Source organism: Triticum aestivum, chromosome 4B (assembly GCF_018294505.1).
Source record: "Triticum aestivum cultivar Chinese Spring chromosome 4B, IWGSC CS RefSeq v2.1, whole genome shotgun sequence".
Classification (NCBI taxonomy): Eukaryota; Viridiplantae; Streptophyta; class Magnoliopsida; order Poales; family Poaceae; genus Triticum; species Triticum aestivum.
Genome location: NC_057804.1, coordinates 665,087,697 through 665,100,323, shown reverse-complemented (window position 1 = coordinate 665,100,323; position 12,627 = coordinate 665,087,697). Strand labels below are relative to the sequence as shown.

General features: G+C 46.5%; 1 protein-coding gene across 1 annotated transcript; it reads right to left on the bottom strand.

Annotated features, from left to right (window-relative positions):
* Positions 1-1,175: 1,175 nt before the first annotated feature.
* On the bottom strand, positions 1,176-1,989 carry LOC123089779 (uncharacterized). The gene is made up of 2 exons (XM_044511363.1): positions 1,587-1,989; positions 1,176-1,367 (listed from the first exon to the last, which is right to left on the bottom strand). The coding sequence occupies exons 1-2, from the start codon at positions 1,937-1,939 to the stop codon at positions 1,178-1,180; spliced, it is 543 nt and encodes a 180-aa protein (XP_044367298.1). The 5' UTR covers positions 1,940-1,989; the 3' UTR covers positions 1,176-1,177.
* Between the last annotated feature and the right edge of the window lie 10,638 nt (positions 1,990-12,627).

The following is a 12,627-nucleotide window of genomic DNA, read 5'->3' as shown; positions in this document are numbered from 1 at the left end:
GTCACTTTTAACATTATACGGAAAGGATTGTCTTCTCTTATTTAAGACTTGATCTATTAGCACAATGTGTCTCACCATGTTTTTAGGAATAGTTAGTTATTGAAGATAAGGCTAAGAGATAACCCAATGTAGACATTTTTATGTCATCTCTAAATTACATGCAAGGTTTAAGATAAGACCGTTTAATCAACCATTGTACATGCCCTTACAAAGTGGGCCCACCCCACAGCTCATTCACCTGGATGAACCAGGAGCCTGCCCATCAAGGGAGCATTACAAAGTGGGTCCGCCCCCAGCTCATTCACCTCGGTCAACAGGGAGCTTGCCTATCAAGGGAGCTTAGAGTTTTAGAAAATTCGTTGTGGATACCATCATTTAGAGCTATGGAATATATTTGGATTCGAGATTATGTGGTTTGGTAGATTCATGTATAACGCTATTTGTAGCATTTTGCAAAAATAATAGTTGTGAGAAACTCTCCAGGCTAGGGTGCATTTTGTGCACCACACAAATATCGATGCATAAAATTGATCCTCGAAAAAATAAGGCCAACCTTCATCTCACTCATGTGTTCCTTCAAATAATGTAAATATTTTCTTGCCACACTGCGGATCCAAAGCATGCATACAAAATATATTACATATAATAATAAATACCACACTGTGGATTTTAGGAATAATTTACTATCCCATGATAGAAATCCACAAATTATTTTAAATACAACAACACCAATGACAACAACCTCACGACGTAGTTCTTGTCAGATCTACCCATGCGGGGTATATATGCAACATCAACACACCTTTAATCATATTACTGGGCAGCAATACCATTTGAATTAACCTGTAGAAATTGAAGAAAACCAATAGTAAGGTTAGCATAACTACTGCACCCTCATCTCCAAAATGTTAACATCTCTTAAAAAATTTAAAGACCAATCATGTGCTACTTTATCCATTACCGATTTGTATGAAAGGTAAGTAATTAACTATAAAATAACTATAGTTTTGTGTCCCTTTTACCATTACCACTTACTATATTACTGCTTTGGTTATTAATTATCTACAAAATCTAACAATACCATTCGTGCGTAATGAACAATAACATTTTTGGTAGTTAATTGTTTGCCAGATAGATTATTGTCATCTTAATTATGCAGAGTTTTCTTATCGTATCTTCAACTTACCGCAGGCGGGGTATAGAATGCACGAATATCAAGTTGTCTATAGTTCTCAAGGGCCGTCGCCCTTAACAGAGTATGTTTAATGGTGCCATCTGCCCTGGACAATTCTTTGGTACCGCCAACAATAGCCCACAGACCATCTGTATTGGTGATCCCCATGACTTGAAAGGTCGACCCATTGAACCTATTTCAAGCGGGCAACAATAATATCAAAAAAAGCTTGTAAATGTGTGCGTGCGACTGCATAGCATATATATAATCTTAACTTCTATAGAAATACAACTATTTTACTTGTAATCAAGCTATGCAAAAATAGTCGCAATGTAAGGACCTCCAGCATGCAGTTGGGATCTAATGAATTTCTTTTGCAAAAAGATAGAGAACATAGCTAATAATTCAATACCTGGCTCCCTCGAAGACTATGCTGAGAGAAGTGAACCAGTCACCGGCGGCTGGGCCAGCCTTGGTGTGAGTGCCTCTTGCACGGGCAACTATGGCTGCGTTAGGCAGAGGCGCGTCGAGCACATCCCAGTTGTTGACGACGATCGTACCAAATCCTGTGGTGGGGTGCACGGAGTGAACCATCTCTTCCTGGTTCGCGTTTGCTCCGCCCCCAATCTGCCGCGCGTATAAGGTCCATTGTAGCTCCACTTCACAGCGGGAAGGGCATGATAAGGCTAGATCCGCCATGGCGCCAAGGATGAAGCTGGAGACGAGCAGCAGGAAGTAGAGAGCATTTTTAGGAGGAATGGCCATGGCCGTCTCTATGAGGAATAGGGACAGATTCTTGCTCGCTCTGTCTTTCTCGTGTGTTGTGTGTGTGAGTGGTACGTGAAGACGAGGGTTCCATTTATAGACCTGAAGGACTAGCATTAGTGTGTAACCGCTAACTATACTTGATGACTATCGCGGGCGTTCGTCGTTTTCATTTCTGTTCTATTCTGGCCGGACGGCCTTTCGAGCAAAGAAATCGTAGCAAGTTTTCCATGTAATGTAATTGAATGGATCAGAACGAATACTATTGTTCAACCTGCGACCTAGCTACTCTTTTGTCTTAGTGCATAGGTAAGAGGATTAGCATTATTGCAGGACCTAGTCCGTTATCTGTTATGACCAGCAAGGAGCTACATTCGTCATTTGTAATTCTCCTTCCCAGCTGGCCCCTATTGAATTTTAGTGCCAACACATGCAGGATATATATTTTTAGTCATTAATACGGGCTGTGTGAAAGCACAGTCGTACCAAACGCACGGGTCATCATATACGTGTGGTATATGCTGAAATGTTATGCCGTTTCTATATTATGTGCTGTCTGACATACAAGAGCTATTTGGGCACTATATGTTTCAGCTGCACATCAAAACAGAAACCCTAACCCTCAACCTTACCTCATTTTCTCCTTTCACATACTCTAACGAGGGTTGGCATGCTCGGGTGACTTCTCGCCTCCCCCGCTTCCTTGACGACACCTCCCTTCCTGCTGCGCCGTTTGGTGACTACACTTGCCTTGATGAGGACTGATGTGGCGCGTCTCCCCCCTTCCCTTCCCATATGGATCTGGCAACTACTTTTTTTAGAAAAAGAAGGAAAACCCCCGGCCTCTGCATCAATCGATGCATGAAGCCATAGCTCTGGCAGCTACTTAAACCCCGCATATCCCTACACCTCCTTCCCCCACGGTACCTTGCACAATGCCATCTTTCTCCAATGCGGCACACGTATACTCAGTGACCATACAACCCTCCGGTAGTTATACAGCAAGGGAAGAGCTACAACAACAGTTGGACAACACAACATAGATGAGGTTGCACTGTCTAGCGACACCTTCGAAGAGCAACACCAGCCAAGACTCCCTTGAGATACCACGCAGGGCCCACTCAGAAATCCAGGTAGGGGATAACACCGACAGAAGACCACTTGAAAAGGGCAAGAGTAGCCACCCCAAGTCTTGTCCCTCCTAGATGACAGAATGCCTCATCCATGCCCACCATTTGAAGAACCATGGAGCTGACCAGGTCGAGGAAGCCTCGCCCATCAAAGGTGATAATTATAGCCCGCAATCATAGCCTGCTCACGACAATCTTAGGAGAATAATTATAGCCCGTAATATTCTCCTTCCTCACCGCACAAAATCACCGACGCACCGACTCAAATTGTTGTCGCACTTCCTACTCACATCGGAGATGAGTTGTCGTTGTCGTAGGTCCTCCGCGCATTTGGGGACATGGATGTTACATTTACGACCCGAGGCACACAAGCCACCTGGCAGGGGCGAAGCCAGGCCGGCGACGGGCCCCGGGCCGCCTTCGAGCTAGGTAGTTGCTATAGTCATCAAAGGCATGCCTCAGGCCCAGGCCCTGGGTTCCTGGGTCCGATCTCTGCCCCTGCCACCTTGCCTCTGTCATTCCATTGCGTATCCGGGGACTTAGAGCATCTCTAGCCCGTCCTCCAAAAGTCAAATATGGGCGAATTTCTAATTGGGGGACTAGGATAAATGGCGCCGCCCGACCTGTGGCCATTGTGGTCACATGCCACATGATGTCCCAGAGGGTTTAGTTGTAGCTAAGAGTGTCGATCCCACGGATAGGCGAGACATGGGTCGTTTGTCCCATACAAAGATTTATTTTGTAAAATGCCTGCAAGTTATTTTAAATTCTAGAAAATAAGTGATGTGGTGGTCGAAATGTTGTTGAGTATTGTGAGAAAGAAATAAACTATGCGGAAAATGTAAAAAAGAACGAGAGAGTAATGAAAATGATAAAAACTGCTATTGTTAGTGTGTAACCCTGAACCATACTTAATGACCGTCGCTGGCGTTTGTCGTTTTCTTTCTATTCTATTCTGACAAGACGACGCTTCAAGGAAAGAAAGGATAGCGAGGTTTCCATGTGATGTATACTAGTAGAGTACGTGGAGGATGAGAACAAATACGATCATTCAACCTGCGATATAGCACAGAAAGATGGTTAACATCATTGGATGGCGCGAACCAACCTGCGGTTGGATGATTAGAGAGATTGTGGTATCCCCAGCCCATCAGGGTTTAATTCTGGTGCTCGGTCTTTCGGAGGTGCTCATAAGGGTAGGGTGTGCGTGTGTGCGTTCATAAGGATGAGTGTATGCGCGTGTATATGGGCGCTTGTGTCTGTACTGATGTTTAAAAAAAACATCATTAGATGGCCTTATTATCTGTATCTCTTATGACCAGCAAGGAGCTCGATTCGTCATTGGTTATTCTTCTTCACAGCTGCCCCCTAGAGAAGATTAGTGCCAATACATGTAGGATATACATTTTTATTCTTCATCATACGCAGTGGCCCAACACTTCATCCATCGCTCCGCGGCTTGCTAGCAAAAAAAAAGATACTAAGAGCATCTACGGTCGGGTGCTTCAAACCGCGTAAATGCCCTGGCTACAGCTGGGCGCCTCAAATCAGCCCCAAACACTCAAACAGATGGACTGATTACTGACCGGTAAAAAAAATCCGATGTAGTCGGTCCCTTGAAACTGGTTCAAAAGCCCGGGCGGAGTGCCATCCCTCCTATCCAGCCCAAATCCGAGACGGATATGAGAAGGCCTGAGCGCGTTCGCGACATCGATCTGGCCTAGCCTTGTGCACCCTAGCCCGCACAAATATCCACATGCGCACAAACCCTAGGCCGAAATCAATAATTCCAATCCACTCCCTCCCTCCGTCTCCTCCACTCCCAGTTCCCTCCCACTTGCGGTCGATGGAGAGCGACGGCAGTAGCGCTGGCTTCAGTAGTGGATCTGGCGGCTCCAACGACTAGTCCCGCCTGCTGCGCGTTGCTGAGTCGGACAATGTGGAGGAGGTGGTCCTCTGCATAGCTTTGAGGCTGTCATGGCTAGACTAGGGCGACAGCGGGAGCTCCAATTCTGTTGTGCCCATCGCCCGGGGATGAAATGCCAACGACGTCGACGGATCCTCCCGCCTGTTGTGCATCTCCGACCGCTCCACGCCAGTGATCATCCAAGTACACCACCAACATCCACAAGCTCAATCAGCTCCTGACGTGGTACCCGGGCACCTTTGGTTCGCCGTTCCCATGCCGATGCCGGCGCAAATGAGGACGCCTGAATCTGAGGCACGGACAGCCCAGCGCGAGCAGCAACGGGCGAGGGGGAGGGAGACGTCGGTGGATCCAAAGGATGTGCTCCTCGCGTGGGTCCTCTACCATTCCCTCACGACGGTGAAGATGGATGCGCGGTGGCTCCGCCGCAAGAATGTGTAGGTGCTTCGGCTCACCATCGAGTTGTCGAATTGTGAGGCATCTAAGGAGGCGGCGGCCAAGGCGAAGGCGGCCCGGCATGCGAAGGAGCAGAAGTGCCTGTTTTGGAGGCTGAAGGGCCAACTGTGCTCTGGCAACAATGCAACCAGTGCATGCCTGAGTGTTGTCATGTCGGCTGCAGCAATAAAATGAAGCGGCAATCATACAGTGCTTTAATCAGTGTCGTTTGCGTAGGAATTAGTACACAAGACGTCAAAGTTTAGGCGGGAATAGGCGAGAATCTGATTCCAAAGCATCGTAACTTGTGGCAGAAAGCAAAACAAGGCAACCAGTGCAGAGGAGCACCGCTAAGTGTCGGCACAAGGCGTCAAAAATCACCCGCAGCACCAGAATTTGATTCCCGCGCGCGGGAATCTGTCCCGTCGGTCGCAGCAATCAGCGCCGTCTGCAACAGGTGACGATGTTAGGCATGCATCAGCAGCTATAGTAGCGCCGCCTCGTGTAGTGGCGTCCTGGACCACGCCTCGGCCCGCACACAATAGGAGTTGTCGGCCCGAGAGCGGCAGCCGCAGCGATGGCCGCCTCGTGCGGTGGCGGCAGGGCCCACCTGGCTCGGCCCATTCCGTCCAGGCGAGAGGCGTTGTACAAAACACGTTACACCCGGCTGGCCGCCTCCGGTCGTGGCGGCAGGGGCCGCTGCCTCCGGCCGTGGCAGCAGGTGCCACGTGTCGTGTGCCGCGCCTGCCGCCACGGCTTAGGGGTCCTTTTTGTCGATTTTATCCACATGTAGTCCTTTTTGGCAATAGCGTTGGGCATGGGTTCCTCTTGGACAAAAAATCCACTACTTCTGCTGCAAGGACTGCGCTTCTAATGGTTATCCCGTGATTTGCCGTATCGCCGAACATGGACCGGCGAGGTTGGGCGCGATGCAGAATGGAGCCTACGTGACAGACCTGTACGAAGCACAGGAGGGTTAGGCAGCCATCTCGGGTGGAGGAATTGCATCAGAGCTCCCGTCTCGAGCACCAAGAACACGCCTAGCACCTAGTTCTTGTTGTCGCCGCCATCCTCGTCGTCTGCGCTGCTATGATCCTCCCCGAACCCAACCACCTTGTCTTTGAGCATCATAAAGCTCCCCTTCGTCGTCTGGCCAAGGGAACTGAACCCGGGCGTCCGAAATCGACGTCGAAGTGGTCGTCGTCTCCAACTCCGATGCTTCAATGATTCACCTTGACCTCGAGCCGCCAGACTCTCCCTCTGCCTCCTGGTGTACCCACGAGGTCTCTAAAGACTCTAGGAAGCACCATCACACAGTGTGCTTTGTATATGAACTCGGGATCGTTGAACATTTTTCTCTCTTTCACTCGGGCTAGGGACCAAGGCCAAAGTTGCTAATCCCAGGGCGAACAAGTATAAACTAGGAGTGATGGTAAAACTAAATAAAGTATGTAAAGTAAGAGTAGTACTACTACACAGGCTCTCGCTCCCAGTGCCGCAGACAAGTTCTCATCCAAGCATTCTATACAACGGAAACATTTCACCATACTCACAGCACCAGCATGGTACGACCGTGTGACTTTAATCAGACGGCTGTGAGGGTGTTCTCTGGGACCTCCTCCACAGGGAACGTTCCCTAGATAATATTACCATAAAACAATGCACAGAGACCGCGGCGGTCAATTAACTTTTTCCATACATGCCACCACTACACGCCACAAGCTGGCATGGCCCTTTAAGGAACAAGACTTAAGCCGATGAGACCAAATAAGCAAATTATCCATGATAGCTTTAAAGAAACTGAGGCAGCGATGTCAAGCCCTTGGAAAACTTTCTTGTTTCTAGCATCCCAAATTTTTCAAAGGATGAGAAGGAGCATGGAAGTACGGACTGAAGTGGGCAGCTGCGCGGGGAGGGGGGTGCTGAAGAGCTCGTTGATGGGCGCGGCAGTGGGCTGAATGCTCATTGCCCTCCAAATCTCACGAGCTGCTGGGCAGGAGAAGAAAAGGTGATCGCGGTCCTCCACCAAGTGACTACATCTTCGGCAAACTTCAGTATCCAGGATGTTCTTCTTATCACTAGTAGAAAACCACCCATTAGTCCTGATTCGTAAGGGCCTTTAGTCCCGGTTCATGAACCGGGACTAATGGGTCGTTACTAATGCCACCACCCATTAGTCCCGGTTCAAACAGGAACCGGGACCAATGTGCCTCCACGTGGCCCTGTGCACCGAGACTCCCCACCTGAATATATTTCAAAAGGTAGCAGATGTTACAGAGTTCATAGGTGGTGTGATGGGAGGAACTCACGCCACAAGCCGGCATGGCACTTTAAGGAACAAGACTTAATCCGATGAGACCAAATAACCAAATTATCCATGATAGCTTTAAAGAAACTGAGGCAGCGATGTCAAGCCCTTGGAAAACTTTCTTGTTTCTAGCATCCCAAATTTTCCAAAGGATGAGAAGGAGCATGGAAGTACGGACTGAAGTGGGCAGCTGCGCGGGGAGGGGAGTGCTGAAGAGCTCGTTGATGGGCGCGGCAGTAGGCTGAATGCTCATTGCCCTCCAAATCTCACGAGCTGCTGGACAGGAGAAGAAAAGGTAATCGCGGTCCTCCACCAAGTGACTACATCTTGGGCAAACTTCAGTATCCAGGATGTTCTTCTTATGCAGGTTGTGCCTTGTGTTAAGGCGGTCAAGGTAAAACAACCAGCCAAAGATCATCACTTTTTTGGCAACTTTGAATCCCAAATATCAGCGAGCATTGGCTCAGCAAGTTGAACCAAAAGGGCAGCATATGCGCCACGAGTGGAGAAGGCAGCGCCATTGAGCAAGCGGCGGGTATCCAGAACCTGAGAAAGCAAACATTCCTGCAACAACGAGTTTAGGGAAGCAAGTTCTGCAATCGCAGTAGAGGTTAGCCGATTACGAAGAGCAATTTCGATCCCATCCTGTAGTATAGTGGATACCATGGCATTTTGGTTTGTGTGGTGAGAAAATATAGCAGGGTAAACTATAGCCAGAGGTTCCGGCTTTAGCCAACGATCTAGCCAAAAGAAGGTGGAACAACCATTCCCGACAGTGCATTGTGAAATCTCTCTCAAACTATGAAGGTGTATAAAGATGGTTTTGGCAAGGTTAGTGTAGTGTAAAAATTTGTAAGCAAATTTCAGCAGTAAGCAAAAGTTTTGTGCACGAAGGTTTTTGACACCCAGACCACCGGCAACTCTAGGGGAACAAACTTTATCCCAGGCAACCAGGCATTTAGCCCCGGAGCACGTGTCATCATTGGACCAGAAAAAGGTACATCTACGCTTATCAATCGCCTCAATAACCTTGATGGGGAGGGAGAAGCAAAGCATGAAGTAGGTAGGAAGACTGTCCAGGACCGCAGATAGAAGAACTAGTTTATCTCCACGTGAAAGGAGGATCGCACACCAACCAGCAAGATAGGTATCGCACCGGTCAATAACCAGTTGGAAGGCTGGCGTATGGAGTTTGTAAGGGGAGAGTGGAAGGCCTAGGTACGTTTGAGGGAACGAAGAGATATTGGTCGCAAGATCCAAGGCCATGGCCTTAGTTACTGCTCCAACATAATTCATCTTAGTTCCTACAAGAAATTTAACTACTTTAGGGATAAGAGAGTGAGCTGCCAACTGGATCAACTAAACAACCACTACACTGCTAGGTTAATAAGTGCATATACACATGCCACATGATAACATAGATACGACAATAATAACTTCCAACACACAGTTACTTCTCACAGCTAACTTCGAACAACCAGTATACCTCCAGCATCTAAATCAAACTTAGACTTTCCAGATGACTTGCAATGGCATTCTTATAGCTGCTCTTGAAGGTCGACATAAGAGACCACGCAACATTTACTTCCATCTTACACGAGAGAATCTCTATAACCTGTCGGCTTCTACCCCTTTTCTTGGGCAGAAAATTCATCCCAAGCTTTATCTTATCTTTCATCAGCTTTTCATCCTTACCCTTTCCTTCGATGCACACTGCCTCCACCGAAATTTTCAGATTAGGCCTACCAAGCTCATCCATAGGCTGAACAAACTCAACGCAAGCAATGCGGCGCGAAAGCTTCACTTGACCATCATCATCCACGGGCAGTTTGCTATCACAAGAATCCAGCAGCAACACGGCCTTTCCGGGAATACCAGACGTCTCAACAGTAAAGACGCCTCGATAACCATGGGGCCACGTCCCTCCAGTTAGTTTCACGCTCACCGTGGCCTCCACCGAGTGAACCAAGTGACCAAATGTAAACTTTAGAGTGCTGAGCTTGCTAGTCCAAGCCCGATCAAACAAGCAGGATCCCCACGGGCCGTTACTACTGTAACAGGCTGCTAGAAAGCTTAGATCTTTGTCTTTAGACTTTGTGCCACCTTTCACTTTAAGGTCAACATCAAAGTATATAGGATGAACAGAGACCACAACAGCTCGGGCAGGACCAGTTAATGCCAGATATGGATCCTGCATGCAACATGTAATAACTAAATAATAATTAGAATGTTTTGGTAACTAATGATAAGACTCAAAGGCTACAGTGGAATGTGACAAATCTACTTGATAGAGTTAGTCCCCGGATACACAATTAATTTAAAAGGTGAAACTTAATTCAAGTAACTTGACTGAGAAGCTAGCATACACAAAATGTAACCAATGATGAGCAGAATTTGACCAGGAGAAAACGTGCTTAGATCCTCAAGAACCTTAAAGGGTCAAAGAATCTAATCTAAACAAACAATAATAAGTTAACTGATGCCAGGTGCATACTAAAAATCTTAAAGCCGATGCCACACAAGCAATGATAAAAATACTTTCAAGTAAGAAATAAGAAGAGAACACAAAGAAAACTATCACGTACGGAAAAGCAATATTGCACAAACAGATTAAGCTATGGTTCAACGCATCCCAGGAGCAGATGTAAAGAACATGGAATTTCTAAGATAACACACAGATTGTTATAGTCACTACTCAATGGTTGATAGAGAGTTTGCCGGGGGGTCGCCATTTTGGCTCTAGGTTGCATATGCTCTTCGATGAACAGTAAATTCAAAATAAAATTTAAAACTTTTGTTTTTTTAGTGTAACAACCATGCTTCACAATTTTCATGCGAAACGGGGTAGCAGTGCTTCATCGATGAAAATAAATAAATTAAGTGTAACATTTGAAGGTAACATTTGTTGGTCGAATGGATTTCGTGAGCAGGAGCATATGCTCCCAAGAGCATAACTGGATTTCCAGTTTGTCCACCAGACACAAAACTCATTTATCAAGTGGAACTTAATTCTAGTGACTTGAGTGAGAAGCTAGTAGCAGACACAAAAAAATAAGGTGAGCAGAATTTGACCGAGAGGCAAACGCCAATAATTTAGAGTTGGATCAGGATACAAGCTTAAATCATCAAGAACCCTAAACGGTGAAAGAAGCTACTCTAAACAAACAGTAATAGCTTAACTAATGCCAAAGAAGATAAGGTGTATTTCATCTTACAACATATGAATTCGTCGTACATGTACAAAACATTACAGCAACTCATTACTGATGGACTTAGGATTATGTGCATTTCATCTTAATGAAGCCAAAAAGGTTATACAAGTTAATATTATACCTAACAATCAGTGTAACAACAGGTTTATTTCATCTTAATAGAGCCTACGAAAAAAAGTTATTACTTTAAGTTTAGAAACAATCGCATAATGATCCTCTTGTAAAACAGATAGCATTCATGGATGGAAGTACGAATATGAACAAACCTCTGTGGTAATGATTTGGCAGTTATCCCTCTCACGATGGAAGATCACATTTCGGTTGTGATCGACCACATCACGGACGGCGACCATACCGTAGACATCCAACGGCCACTTCAACCCTCCTGTTGTCTCCTCAACTTTGACAGAAAAAATCTGTATAGTGCACTGGAGGCCGGCAAACTTGCAGTCACGATCAGTGAAAGCCATGGGAGGGATCATGGCTGAAAAAATCATGTTACAAATTAGTCTCACTTAACTTGATAATTACTTAATTTCTTGCACAGGATCAACAAGCAATTAGATCAGAGATTGCAGGATAAAAGGTCTAAGTGTACTACGTTTGCTTTACAGAGAAAAACTACCAGACCAAAATCACCAGTACCAACAAGAAGGTCAAGTACGCTCATGGTGTTCATGTATGTTTTAGATGTCGATGGGGCGGTGGCAGCGACATGACTAACACGAGATGTTGCAGCTAGCTAGGTACTTACGTACTTGACTGATTATTCTGTTTATTCTGACTACTTGCAGCTATTACTTTTGAAGTTTTGATTCAAAGGATGTTTAGAATCAGAACAGAACAAAATTTGGTAGGTACAAACTTTAAAATCGTACAACAAAGCCATTGTTTTTTGTTGTATTGAAACTTTGAAAGTTCTTGGTGCCAGCAAGAGGAGCAAGAAATTAGGCCACACGCTACTTACTGATGTCTTCGTAGGAGCCGCCGTCCTTGGCGAACATCTGCTCCCAGAAAACCCGGTAGAGGCCGGCTTCGTATGCATTCAGATCGTTGCGGGACTCCTCAGGCTCTGACTCCATCTCCTTCTTCCTCCTCGCCAAAAATTCCGCCGCTGCCTTCTCACAGCGCACCCCCGGCCTCGGCTGATACGCCGCCAGCTCCTCCTTTGACATCCTGGTCGCCATCGCCCTTCCCTTCCTCCGCTTCGATTCTCCTAGCCTCCGCCGCCGATCTGCTTTACATCGATGGCTGCTGCTTGGGCAAGATGGAGGTGAAGAATAGGTGGCCCTTCTTGCTTGGGCCAACCAGCCCTCTCGTCTGGAAGTTTTTTGATAGGAAAGGGGGGCGACGTGAGAGAGTCCGTCCCTGACACCCCATAGAGAGAACCGGGCTGCTGGGCCGGCAGCTCGCTTCGAGCCCTCGGCTCCTCACCACGTCCCGATTCTCATATTTCTCAAACAAAACAAAAAAAAGTCCCGATTTTCTATGTTGCTACGAGCTATAATACATATAAATGAATAAAAATAATAAGGATTTTCAAAGGATGTTTAGAATTACTCCTAATAACTGATCAAATTTACACACAAACCTCAATGATAGTAAGGATGCCTAAAATAATCAAATGTAGAAGGCCAGCAAAGAATTTGGCCAGATGCTACTTAGAGCATCTCCAG